Source organism: Neolamprologus brichardi, chromosome 22, assembly GCF_056152115.1.
Source record: "Neolamprologus brichardi isolate AB-2024 chromosome 22, ASM5615211v1, whole genome shotgun sequence".
In the NCBI taxonomy this organism is placed as follows: Eukaryota; Metazoa; Chordata; class Actinopteri; order Cichliformes; family Cichlidae; genus Neolamprologus; species Neolamprologus brichardi.
This window is the reverse complement of record NC_142124.1, coordinates 583815-604890: the sequence shown is the minus strand read 5'-3', so window position 1 is coordinate 604890 and position 21076 is coordinate 583815. Positions and strand designations below refer to the sequence as shown.

General features: G+C 48.1%; 1 protein-coding gene across 2 annotated transcripts in view; it reads left to right on the top strand.

Moving 5' to 3' along the window:
• LOC102793909 (glutamate receptor ionotropic, kainate 5-like) overlaps window positions 1-21076 on the top strand; it is a 173413-nt gene that overhangs the window by 137272 nt on the left and 15065 nt on the right. For both annotated transcript variants that reach the window (XM_087835540.1, XM_087835539.1), the window contains exons 9-15: window positions 1672-1824; window positions 3985-4089; window positions 6230-6337; window positions 6415-6618; window positions 10851-10964; window positions 19091-19200; window positions 20311-20484. In XM_087835540.1, coding sequence (XP_087691666.1) covers window positions 1672-1824; window positions 3985-4089; window positions 6230-6337; window positions 6415-6618; window positions 10851-10964; window positions 19091-19200; window positions 20311-20484 — 968 coding nt within the window. The remainder of the gene's footprint in view (window positions 1-1671; window positions 1825-3984; window positions 4090-6229; window positions 6338-6414; window positions 6619-10850; window positions 10965-19090; window positions 19201-20310; window positions 20485-21076) is intronic.

The window sequence follows — 21076 nt, the reverse complement described above, 5'->3', positions numbered from 1 at the left end:
AACCCCTCCTTACCTGCAGTAACACCTCCTTACCTGCAGTAACCCCTCCTTACCTGCAGTAACACCTCCTTACCTGCAGTAACCCCTCCTTACCTGCAGTAACCCCTCCTTACCTGCAGTAACACCTCCTTACCTGCAGTAACACCTCCTTACCTGCAGTAATCCCTCCTTACCTGCAGTAACACCTCCTTACCTGCAGTAACACCTCCTTACCTGCAGTAACCCCTCCTTACCTGCAGTAATCCCTCCTTACCTGCAGTAACCCCTCCTTACCTGCAGTAACCCCTCCTTACCTGCAGTAACCCCTCCTTACCACTTATCTACCTCCTTATCACTTGTGCCGGCATGTCGGTGTCTCCTCAGTAAAGTTCTGGTCCATGTTGGAGGAGGCGGAGCAAACCCAGGGACTGGGAGTCACCAGAACTCTTCACTCTTCCTGCCTCTGATTTCACTTGGTCTATCTGTCTCTCTTCAGTCTGTAATTAGTTATTGTCATCAGCCCTGAAACTATCGACTCGGAGAGAGCTCCAATCACACTCGGTCATACATCCGTCTTCTTTATCAGCCGCTGACAGACTGTGCCGCTCTGCCTCCGTACAATTTGTCTGATTCGCTCAGAGTGTCAGTTTGATTGACAACTGACCAAACAGACCAGAACGTCAGACTGTGATAGGATCACCGAGTCGATCGCTGAGCCCCGCGCTGAGAGCCGCTGATAGCAGGAGGGCTTTAATTTTCCTCTTCTTGCTATCAATACCGCGGCCTCTTCAGCTGTAGGAGCACCAACAAACACACAAACACAGCTTTTTATTCTTGCTTCTGGGAGTTTTGGTTTTGTGCAGCTTTGTGGGCTGCAGTGGGAATGTGGAGGAGAGCATGCTGAATGAACAGGACACATGCAGCAGATCTCAACTTCACCCAGTACTCTTAATGGCTAGTAGGAGTTCAATCACACTACAGTACTGTGCAAAAGTCTTAAGTCACCATTCATTCTTTAGATTTTGCAGGAATCCTGGAGGTTCATTATAACATATGCAAACATACATGGAATAATAATAGGCAAGAATATTTGGTGTGAGCAGCTTCATCCTTCAGCTCAGTGTGAACTCTGAGGCTTCAGAGGCTTAACGGACAGAAACAAATGGTCAGGCACCAGGACTGCACCGAAAGACGAACTTTGAAATACCGTCAGAAAGCTGAAGAACTGTTGCTCAACAACATTTTGCTTTCTAGAAGCAAAATATGAGCAAGCAAGCTGCCTGCTGCATCAGACAGTCAGATGCATTAAAACCAACAGAGTGCAGATGTACGGCCTCCTCCGTCATCACACTTCGTCATTCGTCAGTTGGGTTATGGACAGTCCAGATCTGTGCACATCACTCATAGGGTTCAGATGTGAAACACATTAGGAAGATGCTCTCGTAGAGCTGCAGAGATCATTCACGAGTGTCGGACTGAGAGCGACACATTTGTGTCCAGCTGGGAGAAGCAGCTGACACTGGTTAGTCTCTCAGAGTGAAACGGCGCCCTGATGGAAGTCGTCTTTATTCCTCACAGAGACGGAAAAGTTCGAGCACACAGGCAGCTCCTCCACCGCGACATCAGAGCGCTCTGCTGTGTCAGTTATTGAACCCATTCATGCTTTAATGTTTTCACCCGTGTCTGTCTCAGCTGTCGTCAGCACTGATGTTCGACGCCGTTCACGTGGTGGTGAGCGCCGTGCGAGAGCTGAACCGCAGTCAGGAGATCGGCGTGAAGCCGCTGAGCTGCACCTCCCCGCTCATCTGGCAGCACGGCACCAGCCTCATGAACTACCTGCGCATGGTAAACACACACAGACACACCTCACGCATTATCAGAGGAGGCCCACATCTCACAGAAAGGCATTGTGGGTAATGTAGGGATGAAGGGCTCACAGTTTACTGTCGTCTCAGCAGCAGCGAGCGCAGCTCTTCTTCAGGCCAAAGGATGGAAGTGCTAACAGCAGTGTTTCCAGCTCAGACACTGGAGGACGTCTACCAGCCAGCACAGCAGCTGGTTGCACCTCTGTGCTGGTGCAGGTTTGGTTCCCATGCAGCCGTGTGGTCTCTGACATTTCAGCTTTTTAAAAGCTTTGAAAGCTGTTTTTTCCAAATAGGCAGGAACTTGGCTGTAGCTGGGTGTGGATGCTGCTGGTATGAAACTTCATATTTCAGTGGAAACACTGGCAGGGATTGGAGCTCGCAGCAGGAGCGTTCAGCACTGCAGCATTTAGACGACTTGTTGATTTTAACACGGCGAGCTGCTGCAGAGCTGCACCCGTGGAAGGAGGCCTCCTCCCTGCTTCCTTCTTTCATTTTCATGTCCATTTGATTTATTCCTGTCTTCCTCTTCCCCCGTCTTTGTCTGTCTGCCACTTCTTGTTTTTTCCCTCCTCTGAGGATGCCGCTCCCTCTCTCCATTTGTTTTGCTTGCTCTCCGAGCATCACTTCATCATCTCTGCACCGAGCCTGGCAGCAACCAGAGACCCCGCTCCCTCTCCCCGTCTCTCTCGCCACATTGTTTTTGGGATGTAATTCATCTTGAGTTGTGCGCACGCACACACGCACAGACACACACACGCACACACTCGTTCATAGTGTATGTGCACTCGATTACACATAACTCACATAAACTAAGGAACAAAATGCACGCTTGGCTGCACATCTCTCACACTTATTTGCACATTCCTGCAAACACACACACACACACACACACACACACACACACACACACACACACACACACACACACACACACACACACACACACACACACACACCAGCAGCAGCGTCACTGATCTGATGAACTGTCTGTCTTTCCTGTTGTCTCAGTTTCTATTTCCAGTGTGTGTGTGAGCCTGTTTTGATATCTTTGTGGGGACTTAGATCCCAGTTCCCATGAGCTTAAAGGCGTCAGGGTTAGTGTCAGGGTTACATTTAGGTTATGGTGATGGTTAGGCTCAGGGTTCATTGATGGTTAAGGTTAGCAGCTTGGGAAAGCATTGTGTCAATGAGATGTCCCACAACGATATGAAAACATGTTTGTGTGTGTGTGTGTGTGTGTGTGTGTGCCAGATTAAAGTACAGCTTGTAATAAAGCTTCACATTGAGCTGCTGTAAACATCTTTCCCAGATATTCTGCATCCTTAACGGGAACGCCAACGTTTATCAGTCTGTTGTTCCGTATAAAGATGCTGAGAGTCATCACGACTGGTGAGCTAGCTGCTAACAAGTCTGTGCAGCTAAACCGGCTAACAGTTTACTGGAGAGAGAGTCCAGGGTGTGAAGCTCTCTCACCCTCAGGTTAGCACTGACAGGATGGTCACTCCATGCAAAGACTGTATATAAAAGATGACTGTAGCCTTTGGGTTTGAATAGTAAAGCTGATGTGGAAGTGCCGCTTGAGCAGCAGGAGGCGACTCTGGCTGTAAGAAGAAATGCACGGCTCACTGATTTATGGCCTCCATAAGCGCCGTCCTAATGAGTCAACGAGCTCGTTTGCTAGTTTGAGGTCTTACTGTGTGCAGACATTAAGGTCCTCTTTCACTCAAACAGATGATAAAGCAGGTCGTGCTTCAGGGTGGGGGCGTGGTTAATTTTCCCGCCAGGAGAAACCGCACCGATGAGCTGAACTCAGTAGTAATTTCATCTCTTTAAACTTAAATTAGCCGCCCTGCCTCAGGGCGTGTTACCTCATGATGACACATGACCACCTTAGGTGCCCGTCACAAAGATGGTGACATCAGTGGGTGATGTCACTGGAGCTGATGTCGTTATCAATCAGGAAATAGATGTTTTTATTGTCCTTCTTATTCTTCAGGTTGAAGCTGAGTAGAATTAAAAGTAGACGTTTGTGTTCCATCTGCTGATATTATCTTATTATTACTTTAACATAGCACAGCGTTCAGTTAGCTTTGCACCTAGCTAACCTGCTAACCTGCTCTTTGGTGTTTGGTGTCATCAGGTGGAGTACGACGGTCTGACGGGTCACATCGAGTTCAACAGCAAAGGCCAGAGAACCAATTACACCCTGAAGATCCTGGAGAAACACCCTGCAGGCCATAAAGAGGTCAGAGGTCAAATAGGGTCAAGTGGGGCAGACAAGAAAGAGATTAGGTCATCATTCAGCCACGGAGATGTAAATTTGTGCCTTTAGATCAGGCGGGTGGATGAGCGTGCATGTTCTACGCCGTGACCTTAAAAGTCGTGCAGGATGCGCGGTCTGCTCCGCAGTGAACCCTTCTCTCATTCGTCGATAAAATCAACGCAAACCAATTTTTTCCTGAAGGAAAACGACCTCATACATATATTAAAAGGTTGCAGATCAATGGAGGTCAGCCCGGGGTCAGGTAGGCTCGTGTGCCAGGGGTGAAGCTTCCCGTGAGAAGTAACGAGATTTACGCTGCAGCTCAAACACAAGAGCGCGCTCGTGCTCCCCGCAGGATGAGCCGCTCCTTCGATAAGGTCGTTGCTTCAGGCTGCTCTGCTTCCTGCATCGAATCCAAATTGATTTTCATCCTGATAGATCTGCTGCTCTCAATAACTCTGACCTGTGGCGTCTACTGAGGTCCAGATTCATGGATTCTAGTCAAATCCATTTAAGTTTGCTTCACGTTTTCAGGAGCCGATTCACACAGTCAGCTCAGCACTGAGCTGCTGTTGTAGTCATTAAAAGAAGGCAGCGGGCTGGACATTATCCATATTTGTAGTTTAATCATGAAACAAGTTATTCTTTGACACAGTTTGGTCCATAATCAGCTGGACACACACGTTTGTAGTTTTGTCAGACTTTCAGCTGTAATTCGAGAGTCTGTGTTTGTTTTTAGCTTTTCACTGTAACTTTAAGAATGCGGTCCAGGAGGTCACCAGGAGGTCACCAGGCAGCAGTGAGGTCCAAAGGAAGGAAAGCAGCTCGAAACACCTGAAAGACACCTGAGGTGCACGAGGACCACTGAAGCACTGAGAAGCTCTAACTATCAGCTGAGCCTCGGGGTGTGTTTGTTTGTGGAACCCAAGGAGCCAGAAATGGATGTCGATGTCAGACTTAACAGGATCGAGGATTTCCCCGTTCCTGCAGATCAGAGTTTAAAGCTGTCTGAAGCCTGAGCCGCTGCTTACACGGATTACTTCTCCTCGCTGTTTCACTGCAACAGTTTGAATATTCAGTGATGTGAGCACGCTTCCCCTTTAATGCAACCTTACGCTTGTGTAGCTTCAGGTATCAAAGCAGCCTCATCCAGGTGGGCTTCCCAGACTCGGCCGGGACGCTGTGTTTGCAGCAGGAGCAGCGTTGCAATGAAAGGCTGCGGCTCTTTAGTATTAATGTCATGGTGGAAATCCTGCGTGATGACCCGAGCAAATGTTTTTCAGGGGTAAACAAAGCAAAGGCACAGAAACGGCAGTAAGATGGATGAGACATGCTAAGCCGAGAGGACGGAGGCGTGCGGGTGGAGACGGGAGTGGTGCCCGCTCTCCATCAGCCGGTCCTCTGGGTGACAGCTCGTCTGCTCACAGCTAAAACATGCACAGCAGCGGGCGAGAGGTCGGCTAAGGTCGGGAGTTTGGGAAATGGGATAGGATTGGCGTGAGGTCAGCGTGTAGGTGTTTACAAGCGTATTTAACCCAGAGGACGAGGTGGGAGGAGCCAGATCCTCCTCTATTGATCGCAGCATTGATCCTGCAGCAGCAGTGTTCAGCTCCTCCTCGTGTTTTATGATCCCAAACTGGTTTTTAATCCTTCCTCTCTGGGTCGTCTTCGTCATAACTCGACTGTTATGGAGACGCAACAGATGTGTGTCGCAGGTTTGTCTCTGACAGTGTTCGACCGCCAACACGCCATCGACTAATCCGTGTGTCGTGATTCATTTGTTTTCAAAGTCGAGCCGACTGTAAGAGAAAAGTCGTCTGCAGGCTTGAACAAATGGAAACTGGAGCAGTGAATTCTGTAACGTTAACTGTCACACGGCCTGTGACCTTTAACCTACAGTGCTTATGCAACATCTCCTGACTCGATAGAAAGAAAAAAGCCTAAAAGCAGACAGACACGCTGCTGATGTCATCAGACTAATGGAGGCCCATCTTTGGAAGAGCGTCGGCCTTTTTCTGGTTGAACTTTGACCCTGACAGAAAAATCACGTTATCACCTTAGAAACACTTCTCCTCCCGTCCTCAGTCTCTTTGTTTCTGCTCCTCTGTCGCCCCCCCTTTAGATTGGCGTTTGGTACTCCAACAACACGCTGGCCATGAACTCCACCTCCCTCGACCTCAACGCATCAGAGACGCTGGCCAACAAGTCGCTCGTCGTCACCACAATACTGGTGAGCCTTTCATATCTGATTGTGACGTCTGTGGTTGGTGGACCTGCTGCTCTGAGCCGCCTCTTCCTCTCTGACAGGAAAACCCTTACGTGATGCGCAAGTCCAACTACCAGGAGTACCAGGGCAACGATCAGTATGAGGGCTTCTGCGTGGACATGCTGCAGGAGCTGGCGGACATCCTGAAGTTCTCCTTTAAGATTAAGCTGGTGGACGACGGGCTGTACGGAGCGCCAGAGCCCAACGGCAGCTGGACCGGCATGGTGGGGGAGCTCATCAACAGGGTGAGCGAAGGAGGAGGAGCTTAAATTACATACAAGCTTCAGCCGTAAAATCACTTTGTTCCAAGAACGGTCTTTACTGCCAGTGTTGGGGAGGATACATGTACCAGCATCACGTTTAAACACACAGAATATGAGTAACTGTTACAGTTACTGCTTAAACAGGTGGTAATTAGAATACAGTTAGAATACAGCAGTGCACGGGCAGGAGTGCATCTCTTAATTGGAATGTCCCACACCACCTCACATTTAAAGAAGAAAGCGTGCAATGCAACTCTGTTTGTCAGCAACCAGGCTGCTCTCAGACGCCAACCCAAAGAAACATCTGGAAGTACGTTTTTTTAACGTTAGCCTGCTGCAAATAGCTTGTTTTAGTTGTGCTAGCTACCTGGGTTATGTGCCCCTGCAGTATCTACGTACTATTGCTGTGTGATTGATTACTATTACTGAAGGCAGCATTACAACCTGCTAGCTCATCATGTTTGGTTCTGAAAGCAGACAGAAAACATATACAGAAACAGTGCAGCCTTACCTAATGTCCACCTACTGTTACTCATTATATTAAGATTTAAACATCTAGTTGCTATGGTTTCAGAACCAAACATGATTATCTGCAGCTAGCAGGTTGTTAATGCTAACCATCAAGGCTAACAGTCTATGAACTAACCTTAGCTAACGCCAGCTAACCATGTTAGCCTGGTGTTGAGTAACCTTCAGTAACAGTAATAAATCACAGCAATAGTACATTCATGTAGTTGTAAACAGCATGATAATATATTAAGTAATCCAAAGTATTCAGAATACGTTACTCTCATTGAGTAACGTAACGGAATACGTTACAGAATACATTTTGGAGCATGTAATCTGTAATCTGTAATCTGTAGTGGACATTTTAAAAGTAACCTTCCCAACACTGATTACTACAGACCAGCAGACTCAGTCTGTGATCATTTCAAACTTCAAGCAATTAAAAGCGTCACAGTCCAGATGTTCTCCAGCTGCAGAGTTGTGCTGCATGTAGAACATCTGCAGCTGCAGATGTTCTACATGCAGCACTACTCTGCAGCTGGAGAACATCTGGTTCAAGTGACAGCAGCACATCGTGCCAACACACACACACACACGCCAAAATATTAAAAATCACAAATGCTTCATCTCTCTCTCTGTTGCTCTTTAACTCAGTGTAAACCCTCCCACCGCACACACACACACACACACACACACACTTGTCTTCGTATCTTATTGAGGAGATCTAATTGACCTAATGGTTCCCCTAGCTGTGTACCCTGACCATAACCTAACTGTAACTCTGTCACTAAAACCACATTCTGAGTCTCAAACATGCCTAACCTGATGGGCACTTTGTCCCCACAAAGATATGTAAACATGGTACACACACACACAGACAGACACACACAGACAAGCGCACACAGGAGTCTGATGAAAATGGGTGAAATTCGTTTAACAAGTGTCTACTCGTTAATCAATTAAGTGTTAATTACGGAGCAGGAGGCGTCTGGGGTCCAGATAAACGTCCTGCATGGATCCACTCTGTTGACTCAAAGTGTAATGAGATTATCTTTCACCCGCCAAGGTGAACGCTGCTGCAAACAGAGAAACTTCCACCAACACGAGTGTTCACGTTTGCATTGACAACAGATTCAATGAGATTAAAGGCTTTTGAATAAATGTGGGCTGCAGACGAGCCGCCCTCTGCACATGCTGACAGACTGCACACAGGTAACTGTCTGTAGTTCTGTGCATTAAGTCTCAGTGTTAACATGTCTGCCTCTGCTCCCCACCAACACTCTGCAGGCCTCCAAATCACTGCTGTAGTCTCCCACCCCACTTTATTAGGCACACCTACAGACTGTAATCTTTGATTCCTCACCGCCTCACACCGACACAGGAGGGGAAATTTTGTAAGCATCCTTTCACTTTAATCTAAATTTAAGAGTCTCAGCTTGAAACGGGACCGTCTCAGCTCCGTGATTTACCCGCCGAGAACAAAAGCTCTATCTGGCATTGTGAGCGTCCTGCCCTCCCCCCGGGGAGCCGCTGTTAACTTGTAATGCATTCAGCGGCTGCTGCAGCCTCAACAATGACTTCTGTACAATAAGAAGTCAATATTTCATTAAAAGCTGCAGAACCTCTGCACAGGCACTTCAAACATTTGGAACCAAGCTGTGCCTTTAATTGCAGCTCTGAGAGAGAGACGGCGTCCTAACCGGCGAGGCATCAGTCAGGCGTGACGGGGACAGTCATCGGCAGCACAGGCGCTCAAATCTACCACCAGGGGGCAGTGCTTTAACTGCTGGGATTGTTTTCAACTTCCCCAGAGGTTTCTCAGGGCAGGACGTCACTCTGAGTGCGACGGCGTTCCCAAGTGTCGCGCCCAGATTAACCCTTTAAGACCTACCATAGAACCAAGTCCGCCAGAGCTTATATTATATGTTTACATGCTGTGGAGCCATTTTTGGGAGCATTTCAAGTTGCTATACATCAATACAACCATTACAGCCTAAATCTTAATAATATGTCTGCATTAAGTGCATAGTAATTACATAAATTGCAAAAAAGTGCAATAAACTACAAAAAAATTGAAAATCGTTTTTTGTTTTTTTAACATATATTTCTAGTTAGAGAAATTTAAGAGGCTTATCCCTCAAAACTGTAAATACAAAAAAGTTGCACAAAATAGTTTCCCACCACAGGAAATTTATTTTGAGTGTCTTCATAGTTTTATTTTTGAAATACACCAATTTTTATATACTGCAGGAAAAACGCAAATTTGCAAAAAAGCAGCATATGCATCAAAATAAACTATTTCCAGCAGTGCAATATGAGTCCTAAGCATCCCAGAAACCACACAGAAAGTCATAAAGTCAAACATAACTTTTAAAAACACCAGTATAGGCTCATGAGGCCCTGATGGTAAAAAAAACTACATTTTCCGCAAAAATGACGTCACTTCCGGTTTCGGGCAGGTCATGGCGGACATGCGATAGTTCGCGCTGATGGACGTAGGAAGTGTTACGAACAGCTGATCGGATCAGCAAAGCGTGTTTCTGGAATATTATGTTTTTGTTGCTGCAAGTGCTTTTTATGCAGTTTTTGCAAAGCTATATGTGGAAGGAAACTGTGACCGAGGACAAGCTGATGGCATAAGATGTAAGTACAACTCCTCCGGTTTCATATGCAAAAACAATGATTGCGCTAGCTCACGTGGTTGCAGAGCTACCGGGATTTAAAAATAGTTACGCAAAATGGAGCGTGTCCGCTCCGACCGGCTTTAAAGGGTTAAAAAAGCCCACAAAAACAGCCACAGTGACTCACTGCACCACCTAGTGTTCAAAGCTGGTATTACGTAGGTTCAGGTCGAAGCTTTAAAGCTTTTAAACTATTGTTCACGCTGAAACTGAAATCAGTGAGCCTGACCTGCAGAGCCACCACAGAAATGATGGGCTGCAGAGATCAGAGCAGTGCTGCAGGAATGAACTGTGGTTACTCAGAGGGCGATTTAAAAACTGAGGTGAAAACAGTAATTATGATGAGCCGAAGTACGCAGAGCGCAGTCTGGAAGACCGAATGATGCGTCTAACAGCAGGAGATGAGCTGTGAGGAGGGACTGTGTGATGATGAAACCGATCACACAGACTATCATTAGAGACAAACATTATTCCCCCACAGTGTTTCTGGTTAATGCAAAACTGTTGAACATGAATAGGATTCAGTCGTTGAGCTCATTAGTGAATAAACGAGGAGCCATTAGAGCAGAATAACAGAGGAGAGCTCCCGCAGCCTCAACTCGTCCTCGTTTCTGTTCACCAACACCTGACATCATCCATCGTGTCTGCTCTGTCACACCCTCCATCCTCCTGACCTCTGCTGGGGTCGTATCTGATGTCCTCTCAGACCGGCGCTGAACTCCTCCTCCTCCTCCTCTCTTTGATGTTGATTTCATTTCTTTCCTTCTCACTTGTTTCCAGCTCGTCTTGTTTTTCTCACGCTCCACTGGTCGATCTGAAAGCGCCTCACCTCCTCCCTCTGTCTCCTCCACCATCTAATTCTCTGTCTCATTTGCTCGTTTAATCCTTGGTCCTCTTCTTCCTCTCTGCGTCTCACTATTGAGAGCACGCCGGCGTCCGTCCCTCCCTGTCGGTGTCAGAGGTCGTGCCTACAGTGATGTTTGTGCGTGTTGCTAATCCGCTCTGTCTGTTTGTGTCTCGGAGCAGAAAGCGGACCTGGCGGTGGCCGGCTTCACCATCACGTCGGAGAGAGAGAAGGTGATCGATTTCTCCAAACCCTTCATGACTCTGGGGATCAGCATCCTGTACCGGGTTCATCTGGTAAACTCGCCGTCGCTCTTCTGTCCTTGACATCAATCACAAACTGAATGCACGACGAGGGCTGAACGAGATTTAATAAGACGTTTCACTTGTTCTTCACAGACGTGAGCAGAGACATCAGAGACTGGTTATTTCTTCTGATGCTGGTCACACTGGTTCAAGCGTGAATAACTGAGACGTGTCAGAACAGCCAAATCACAGTTTTTACGCCACATTTTTCCACAGAGCGGTTTGTGTCACTGCTTCAAACCAAGAAACCTCCCAAAACATGTCAGAGTACAGAGAGAGTGTACGCATGACGTGAGGAGTCAGTGGGGCGGTGCGATGCCGGGGGGGGCACGTGTGACCCCGGGAAGATGCTTTTTATGCCAGAGTAGAATAAAGTGTAATTGCACATCCACTACAGTAGGGGGCAGGGTTGTTATGAAGTGCAGCAAACAAACCTGAAAAAGAAATGGAAACATATTTAACAGAAAAGAGACGGAGATAACGGGACAAACGAAAGTAAAGCAAAGACGAGGAAATGTGCCGCCGCTGGCTTCACTGTGTGTAGGTCAAAGTGTTTCATATACATGAGAAGGGCTGAGTTTGAGTTTTTGAGGCGTTAATGTTGCTGATCAATTATTTATTTGTTTAATTTTATTTTCAGAATCAAGTCGGTCAAAAGAAAATGTTTATAGTTTCAATAAGGATTCATTTCAGCCTCGCTGACCTGACATCCGTGCTACCTATAAATGTGCTACAGTAGGACGTTTTGTCAGAGCTCCAGCCCGACAGGTCAATCAGCAACCTGCTGACCAATGAGATGAAACCTTTCCCCGTGCTTCCTCTAAGTCACCTTCAGTCGCTAACCTCACTTGAACTGCAGCTCTCTCTGCGTAGCAGCACTGGACCCTGTGCTCTCCTCCTCAGTGCAGCATATGAAATAATAAAACACCCACAGCACCTGTAAGGCTCATAAAAGATGCATAGCAGCACAGCACAGTGGAGCTGTCAGCACCGCAGGCTTCAAATAAGCAGACAACAGGTTTAATAAGAAGTTCCAGCAGAGCTAGCAGAGCTAGCAGAGCTAGCTGAGCTAGCTGAGTGAGCCGAGCTAGCTGAGTGAGCCGAGCTAGCTGAGCTAGCTGAGTTAGCAGAGCTAGCTGAGTTAGCAGAGCTAGCTGAGTTAGCAGAGCTAGCCGAGTTAGCAGAGCTAGCCGAGTTAGCTGAGCTAGCCGAGTTAGCTGAGCTAGCCGAGTTAGCTGAGCTAGCCGAGCTAGCTGAGTTAGCTGCACAGACCCAGACTGAGGAAGCCGCTCAGCGTCGTGCTGCAGAGAAACCCCACCTCTGTGTGGAGAACAGAGGAAGACTCAGTGTTAAAGTTTACCTTCTTTCTCTCCGCTGTCGCCATGTGCTTCGCCTGATGGAGTCTCGACCTCGCTGTGAGTCGCAGAGAAACTCTACGTGTTTGTGGAGGATTCTCGTGGGATCTTTGATATTAAAATATCAGGTTCAGTATGAACAGTCGGGTTTGCTCAGAGCGCATGAAGCCTTCTTTTTACCAAGAACAAGAACAGCAGCTACGTGGCCGGAGCTACTGCAGGTCCTAATAAATGAAACTGAAGAGATGCAGGTGCAAATGTTTAACACAGCACAAGCGTGTCTCACTCTGGGCTGTGATGGCTGTGAGACAGAACGTAGCAAACCCATGTCTGCAGCGTCTGTCCAGGTGCAGGTGTTAGTGTCATGTTCCCAGGCGTCTGCGGCTCACACAGCATGGAGAGAGGCCCATTGTTGAAACTGTGCTCATTACTTGGTACGCTGTGAGATCACCTGCCTCACCGCCGAGCTTGAACCGAGAGCTTGGATTGGTTACCCCTCCTGTACCTGCAGCAGGTGGAAACACAGCGAGCTGGTGCACACAGAACATCATCACATCACCGACGCCAGGATGTAAATGAGGTCATAGCTCCAGTTTAACGTGTGCAGGCCCTGAGGGTTCAGATGAAATACCAGCTGACCCTTCAGGGACGCGTGCGTGCTCAGATCCATCAGGTGAATATTAATGAAGGCGCCGTCAAAGCGCCGCGGGCGGTTTGCGTTCGTCCAAAGAAGCGTTTTTCAGACGATGTTAAAGGTCTGTTTATTTCCAGGCGCCGTCTGTGGACTCGCACAAACTTTTACAAATTGAACAGCCGAGCGTTTGCACCTGTTGACACTTCCTGTCTCGCCCCGGCTCCGTCCGCCTGATGATTGGATGGATTCAGACACGGCAGCGAGGCTCTGCTGCTGGAGGCGGCGAAGGCTCGGGTCACTCAGTCAAACTGTGAGTTTGGGACCGAGCGACTGCAAATATTCCTGCGACCCGAGAGATCGCGCAGGAAGAGGAAGAGCTGGGAGAGCAGATAAAAGCCGGGGACACAGATGGAGGGCATGTTTCTCCTCCTGTGATTCAGTTTGGGGGAGAAGGTGACGCCAGCTGCTGCTTGAGAAATATGAGTTTTTCAGCCTCTGAGGGAGGATCGGTGGCTCTGCTTCCCTGACTGGAATCTAAAGCAGCGCCTTCACTTCCTGTGAGTCTGACAGGAACCTGCTCAGGTTGTAGATTTGTGGGTGAACCTCAGTCTCAGGGGTTAGGACGCTTTCAGGGACGATTATCACTGTTATTAATTATTATCTATTATTAATTATTATTCTCTGAGGATTGTGTAGGAGGAGGCGGAGCGAGGGCCATGTTTCCTGTTTCATGACCAATGTAGCAGCGAGACGCAGCCAAGTGTTGATTGGTCACGGCGTCCACGCTCAGTACACAGAAGTGTTTCGGACACGTGATGATGTGCTGCTGTTGAACTATGGAAACCACGTTTTTGATCGTCTCAGCTCTGCAACGAAGCGTCCGAGCGTGTTCAGGTGTGTTTCAGTCAGCCATGTTTTTAGCGGCGTGTTTTCCTGTGCATCAGCTTTGTGGCATGCACCAGTGCACATGAAGCACGCCGCAAAGCATGCATGGCTCAGAGGCACAGCGGCAGCAGTCGGGCCTGCGTGAGCAGCTCGAGTGTGAGAACTGTCAAACATTTATTCGTCATTATCATGAAATCCTCCTCGTGCCCTCAGACGCTGTACCTCCGCTGCTCATTAGCATTCGCCTCCACCATCTGTCCTCCATGTTTGACCCGGTCCGCTGCGAGAGCCTCGGCGTATCGACTCTACGATCAGTCAGCTGTTTAATGTGTGCGCGGCGAGGCCGAGCTCGCGCTTCTTAAGTGTTTATTTAAGGATTAAGTTGACCGAGAGCACATTGGTGCTCACGGCCTGCAGGCGTGATTTACGCTCTCACAGCGCCGGGCTGACGAGCAGATCCATCGCCTCGGGAGGGAGGGGAACTCCGCCCTCCCGCTGCAGTGTGGAGTGGAGAATGTGAGCCGAGACGCCGTGAATTTATCCCGCTAACACCAGGCGTCTGTTATGGAGTGCAGCGGCGCTGAGAGATCAGCTAACAGGCCGTGCTGATTGGACGTGTGCAGGGCGAACATATTCAGTCGTCACAGAGCAGAGGAGGTGACCTGCTGCTGAGATTTGAATCTTGCAGCTGCGTCTCTGTTTCCTCTTTGAGTTCACTGATCTTAGTTTTGATTGTGCTGGATTTCGTATCCTTGTTTGCTTCATTCGGGCTCCTTTGTTCCCTTCGCTGTTCCCTTGTGGTGGCGTTTGAGTTTACACCGATTTCTTCAGCAGCGTAACAGGCGATGTTTAGCCGACTGTCTACAACATCAGTGCACGATGTGAGTGTGCAAACCCACACAAGCCAACAGGAATTAAATCTCAGAAGTCCTGAAGCAACTGAATACACAATCCAATCGTGTCTGCAGGCGTCAACAGCTTTATGTGCTTTGTAAACACACACACACACTCATGGCCGCGTGCGTGTAAATAGCTCGCGAGCACACTTGAAGATGGTAATCTGTTTAATTGCTCAAGCTGTTGACTTGTGCACACACATTAGAGAAGAAGAGCCATCGTGTTTACCCCTGCTCTTCCCCCCCCAGCGCTGAACGCTGCAAATATATGTCTGCTGCTCCCAATTCATTAGTGCTCGATATATTATCACTGAATCTGAGGCGCAGCGTTTCACTGCGATCGTGTGACGCCGTCGCGGAGGAGACGCCGGCTGATTGCGAGGAGAGGAAGCGGCGTCGTTAATATCAGAGCTGCTAGCGGCACACGGCTCTAAATGCAGACACCTGTAAAACAAGACGAGTGGGAATACAGCACGACAACAAGCTTAAAGTTAAACTCTCCTCAGTCTGGATGGGCTCATGTCGTCCTCGTGCTGACACATCAGCCCTGTCTCCTGGGTCGCAGCCAGGTTTAGCACAGGCTAAAGTTCCTGTCACTCACATTCATTCAGGGTCAGAGGTTGGATTTCTTTATTTGTGCATGTGGTGAATTGCACCATGGCTTCGTGTGTTCCTGCATAAGCTCGACTCACTTTTGAAGCATCTCGATTTTCAGAGCCAACAGGGGGCAGATTTGCTAATGCTAGCTAGCGCTGTGACTGTGTAGGTCAGGGGTCGGCGACCCTGGGCACGCGCTCCACAGCTGGCACACGAAGGGTTAACTGATGGCACGACCATAGCTGGACTGGCCGATGTGATTTCTTGTTTTTGTGGGTCGATGATTTTTGTTTGTTTTTTTGTAACGGCATGAACAATGAGAGGTGGTGGATTGGCCAGATGCTGGCAGATGTGTAAAAATAACTGTTTGGTGTTTGGTGGTGGTTATGGTGGAGCTTCCACAGAGGCAACAGGTGGATGAGGGGAGGGGAGGCAGGAGGAGCAGAGACCCAAGGCGGCCGGCGGTGTTGTGCCAAAAACTGATTGCTCGTATTTAAACTGCTATAAGTAACTTGTTGGGCTATAATATATGAAACATGTCAAATGCTTCCCTCATGGATGACATAAAGTCACACTGAGCCACAAACAACATTCGTGTAACACGCTAGAAGCCGCAACCAGTTTTTGGCTGCGACTTTTATATAACCTTTATTTATGCAGTTAAAAAATCTCATTAACATCAAAAATGTGTTTAGTCAGAGTAAGCTGACCAACAGGACAGCACAACTGCGAGCAAATATTACAATAGTTCTGTAAAAATATTTTAAGTGGCGATAAAGGACCAGTTGGTTATGTCAGTACAATAACACAGAGCTGTAAAGATACTTGAAAAACGGATAATTTTTTAATTCTCTATATAACCCCTTTGTAAACCCTGTTCACCGAAGTCTATTTACGAACATACGTAAAGATATTACAGATAAAAAATACACAGAAACATTGGAAATCAGTTTTTGGCTCAACACCGGTCCGAGTGTGAACTGAACTTCAGGTAAGAAGTTATGAGCTGCAGTCTATCTGGTCAGATATAAACCAAGTTTAGGTGGAGTTTATTTTCGTTGTGCTGACTTTTTACAGTCAGTTACAATAACTCTACTGTGTACTAGCTAGCATGACGGAGTTTCTATACAGCTGGGTGGTGCTATGATGTTACTGATAGAGAACTTTATTTTGTTCATAAGGTTAGTTTGTAGAGTTTCCAACCATCCGGTAAAAAGACAAAATCGTCCCGCATTCAGAGAAAATATTACACGTTTCGTGTTGAGCTGAGAAGGAACAGTTTGTCCCGAACTTCAGCTACAATGAAAAAGACACAAAGCTGCAGTTATTCTGTCGTTACGCTGCACAGCTGTTTCTTCTCTCATCCTCTCCCCTCCATCTCCTGTTTCTCTTTCAATCATGAAACTGATCAATGATCAGCTGATCGTCTCTCTTGTTTGTTTATCACTTTGCTCCAGAAAGACGAAACCAGCGGATGTCGCGCTAAACAACAGCAGCACGTTTGATCAGCTGTTGTTAGAATTGATTTAATATTAATTTCTAGCATCAGCTGATGTTTGCTGGAGCCACAGCTGTAAAAAAGCTGCTGGTCATGATGGTTTGGATATGTGGTGAGAGAAACATGAAGATGAAACCAGGAGATGTCCTTACTGAATCATCAGAGCTGAACAGGTGATGGAGAAACAGGTTTACCTTTTAGGTGACATGGATGAGTTGAAGTTATGAACTGTTTCTGTTTTCTAAGTAGCTGACAGCTGGTAACTGTGCAGGGGCGGATCTAGCAAAGTTTTGCCAGGGGGCCAGGTAGGGCATTAACAGGGAAAAGGGGGGCACAAAGACATACTTTTCTTTCTAATTGTCATGTCTCGCTTTTAATAAATAATTTTCTAAATCTTACAACCAAAGTTTTGATCTGACGTAAAATGTACAGAAATCATACAAATACCAACAAGACTGTACATCACTGTCACAACAGCGTCTGTTTACATTGTTGTGAGGAGACCATAAAGAGCATTTGTATTTTCTGTTGTACACTTCATTTGCTGTTATGGATAAAAAGTGATTACTATTCGCTGACAGCTGCCAACATCTGCGAACACATATAAGTGTGTAACTGTTAATACAGAGCGTTATTGCATTTATTGCTAATGCAATCATACGGCACACTGACTTGTGAGGAAACTTTAGATGCACTCATCATCAAAAAGGTTGGCGACCCCTGGTGTAGGTGGATCGTAGACATGGTAACGGCCAGGTAACACATGAGACTGTAAGTCGCCGTCACGAGAGCACACCTGCATGGTGGCAGCAGCTGTTTGCACGTGTACACGTTCCAAACTTATTTCCACCGCGGGTCTTCTTATCGATGAAAGTGGTCCCTCACTATAACGGCTTCGCTGGTTCGCAGGTTTTTTTTTGTGCAATTTTGCTTTTTTTGTGTGTGTGTGTTCTGCGTCCTGATTGGCTGTAGACCATTGTCAATCAATCTCATGCCGTGTCTGCTGTACAGTACAGAGGGCGTTCAGCTTGTCACATTTACATCAATCTTAGACCCAGTGTGACAAGTTTCCTCCCAAAGAAACGCAACAATGTTTGGTTTCATCCTATAACACTGGACTTATGTTTCTACACAGGTTTGAACGTTGAGAGTTTAAACAAGAGGAAAGTGAAAACGTTCCTGCCTGTCTGAGCGTATAAAGCACGTCGTGACGGGTTTTACAGCCTTAAAATAATAACTGTGAAAAATAAAGTTTTCTACTTCATGGGTTTCACCTATCGCGGGTTATTTTTAGAACATGACTCCTGCCATAAACGAGCGACCGCTGCATATCGATGGATAGCGCGGGGACGGCGCTGTGTCCTCACATCGAGAAAGTCGTGGGTTTGAATCCGGGTACTCGGGCTTGCTCCCACAGTGGGGTTAGCCTAATTAGCTGCCTGCCTGTGTTAGCCCTGTGACCTGTCCAGGTGTTCTCTGCCCCTCGCCCCCCTGTGTGTTGGGTTAGGCTCCACCCCCCTCGACTCTGTGCTGAATAAGCAACACGGGATTCTTCTTATTGTCCAACCAACCAGAGCTACGCTGTATTCCAAACACAGCTCCTGTAGGAACATTTTCTTTCAGTCGCCTGAGTCGGGATGCTGGACGCTGTCACCTGCTCTTCTGCCCGGGACATTTGAGTCGGAGCCACATCACACGATCATTTCAGCGCTCTGCCAGCCTCATGAGCTGTTTCTGAAATGAGCCAGAATGGACGAATCAGAGCCTGAATAGATCGCCTCTGTTACAGCTCCAGTCAGCTGCTTTAATTGAGTCCAATCTGGGAGTTCCTGCTCCCCTCACTGCCAAATCCTTTTTCCAGCAGATGGGGTGATGGAGGCATCGCAGACAGCGGGCCATGTGATGAAGCGGGCCGACGGGAGGCGTCCCATCAGGGAGCGCTGGCTGACGCTCGTTAGCGCTTGAAAAGCTCGTCAGTGTAATTTTGTGTTGTTTTTGTTGTGTTGTTGGAGTTGCAGGTTCAAAGTGAACGAGCGCTTTTTGTTCCAGGAGCGCCGTTTTCCAACATGCACAGCTGTCAGTGTTGCAGAGTGTGCTGTGATTGGCAGACGGTCATTATCACAAATCGCCGTCGCCATCCACGGCGGGAAGCTGTATCCTACCCTTTACAGACTGTAGATGAAGCACGAGAGCAGGCGGAGACGTTCCCGGTCAGGAATGCCGTGGTCATGTGATCTGTGTGTGTGTTTCAGGGTCGTAAGCCGGGCTACTTCTCCTTCCTGGACCCGTTCTCCCCGGCTGTCTGGCTCTTCATGCTTTTGGCTTACCTCGCCGTCAGCTGCGTCCTCTTCCTCGCAGCCAGGTAAGACGCCTGTCTCTGCGTCAGCGTCCAGCATGTGTCTGCGTTTCAGGAACAGTTTCCTAAGATGGGCCATAAATGGCTGACGCGCTCTGCACGCCATCCAGGACTTTGTATCGAAACTTTATTTACAGCCACAGCTTCAGACGCTCAGCTCTGTTTGAGCTGACAAACCAAGCATTCAGTCACAGCACACTTTTATTATAAAGTCGTGATTTGATGATGTCATCAGCTGCTTAACGATGACATCATAACGAGCTGCACTTCAGAGTAAAAGCATGAAGAGAACAGCTTTAATCTGTGTTTAACTGTATGTGTGAGCAGAGAGTAGGAGGGGCACGCCTCTTCATCTGCTCTGTAACACGAATGTTCAATCAGCCAATCACGTGGCAGGAATGTGTGATGATGTCATGATGATGTCATGTCAACATGGACCAAAATCAGGGAAAAGGGGTCTAACAGGACAGGTTAGGTGTACCTAATGAAGTGTCTGGTGTCATTATTTCTGCCTGAGCTGATTTACAGTCTTCGCCTCACCTTGTGCAGGTGAGAGGCGAGTCAAAGCCGCGTCACGCAGCAGGAAGCGTGGAAGTGACCAACCCGGCGTAACCGGAGGGTGTCCCATTTCTGCTGGAAGATCGACAGAGTAAAAATATGATGTAACATTAATGGAACCAGAACGTGTGCCATTGTGTGCTCGTCTGACGGCGTTCACACTTCCTGTGGATCTTTAAACAAGGAGACGTGAGCAGGAAGAAGTTTGTAAGGAGACAAAATAACCTGCTGGGTTTCCTGTCACTTGAAATTCATCTCCTGTTCCTCTCCTCGCTCTGTAATTTCACCGTGTGCACAAATGCCAGAATGACTCCACGCAACAGTCGTGCGCTCCAGCTGAGCGTCTAAACACAGTCATCACGTCGTTTCCTTTCAGGTGTCGAGCGTGGCGTTCGTCTCTCTCGCCTTTTTTCTTTTTTCTCAGCGCATCGCTTTGACGGAGCAGAGCCGTCCCGCTGCGAGGTTTAAGAGCTCCATAAGTGCAGGCGACTGACCGTGAAATGTTAGCCGCGTGGTTAAAGCTACTCTGGGTGTTAATGTGTTGTCCTCTCTCCTCAGGCTCAGTCCCTACGAATGGTACAACCCTCACCCGTGTTTGCGGGAGCGGCGGGACATCCTGGAGAACCAGTACACGCTGGGGAACAGCCTGTGGTTCCCAGTGGGCGGCTTCATGCAGCAGGGCTCCGAGATCATGCCGCGGGCGCTGTCCACGCGCTGCGTCAGCGGAGTCTGGTTGGTACCAGCTTATGTTCCAGTCGAGCTTTCCAAATGTGCACGAACATCTGTCACATGAAACACGAGCTCATTTACATTACAAGGTCATTTATAAATAATGGAGGACAGCGAGGACGACCGTTCCTGAGCGTCACGCGGTGTCACGCTCAGAGAAACCGCAGCCCGTGATCAGGCTGCAGTCATGTTAGCACGTTTCGCCTCCTCTGGTCCAGCTGTGTTATCGGTACATTCAGGAAGTGCCCCCAAACATGTTTATATGAAACTTCCCCCCCTGTGTGCTGCTGTAAAATAGGGTGGGTGTAGGGCGGAGGTCGGGTGGATGCCACAGAGACACAGTGAGGTGAGCGCTGCATTCAGGGGTGGGCAACTCCAGGCCTCGAGGGCCTGCAGGTTTTAGATCAAAGGATGAGTTCCCAGGCCTGTGGAGAACTTCGTGTGGAGGTGGTTCAGCAGTTTGAGTCTGTGTTGGGTTAGACTCAATGTTAAACATCTGAGCGTCTGTGAGTGTCCACCACTTTCCCCCTCCCCCCCTGCTCCCTCCCTCCCCCCCCCCTCCTCCCTCCCTCCTCAGGTACACTAGCTGAGGCTG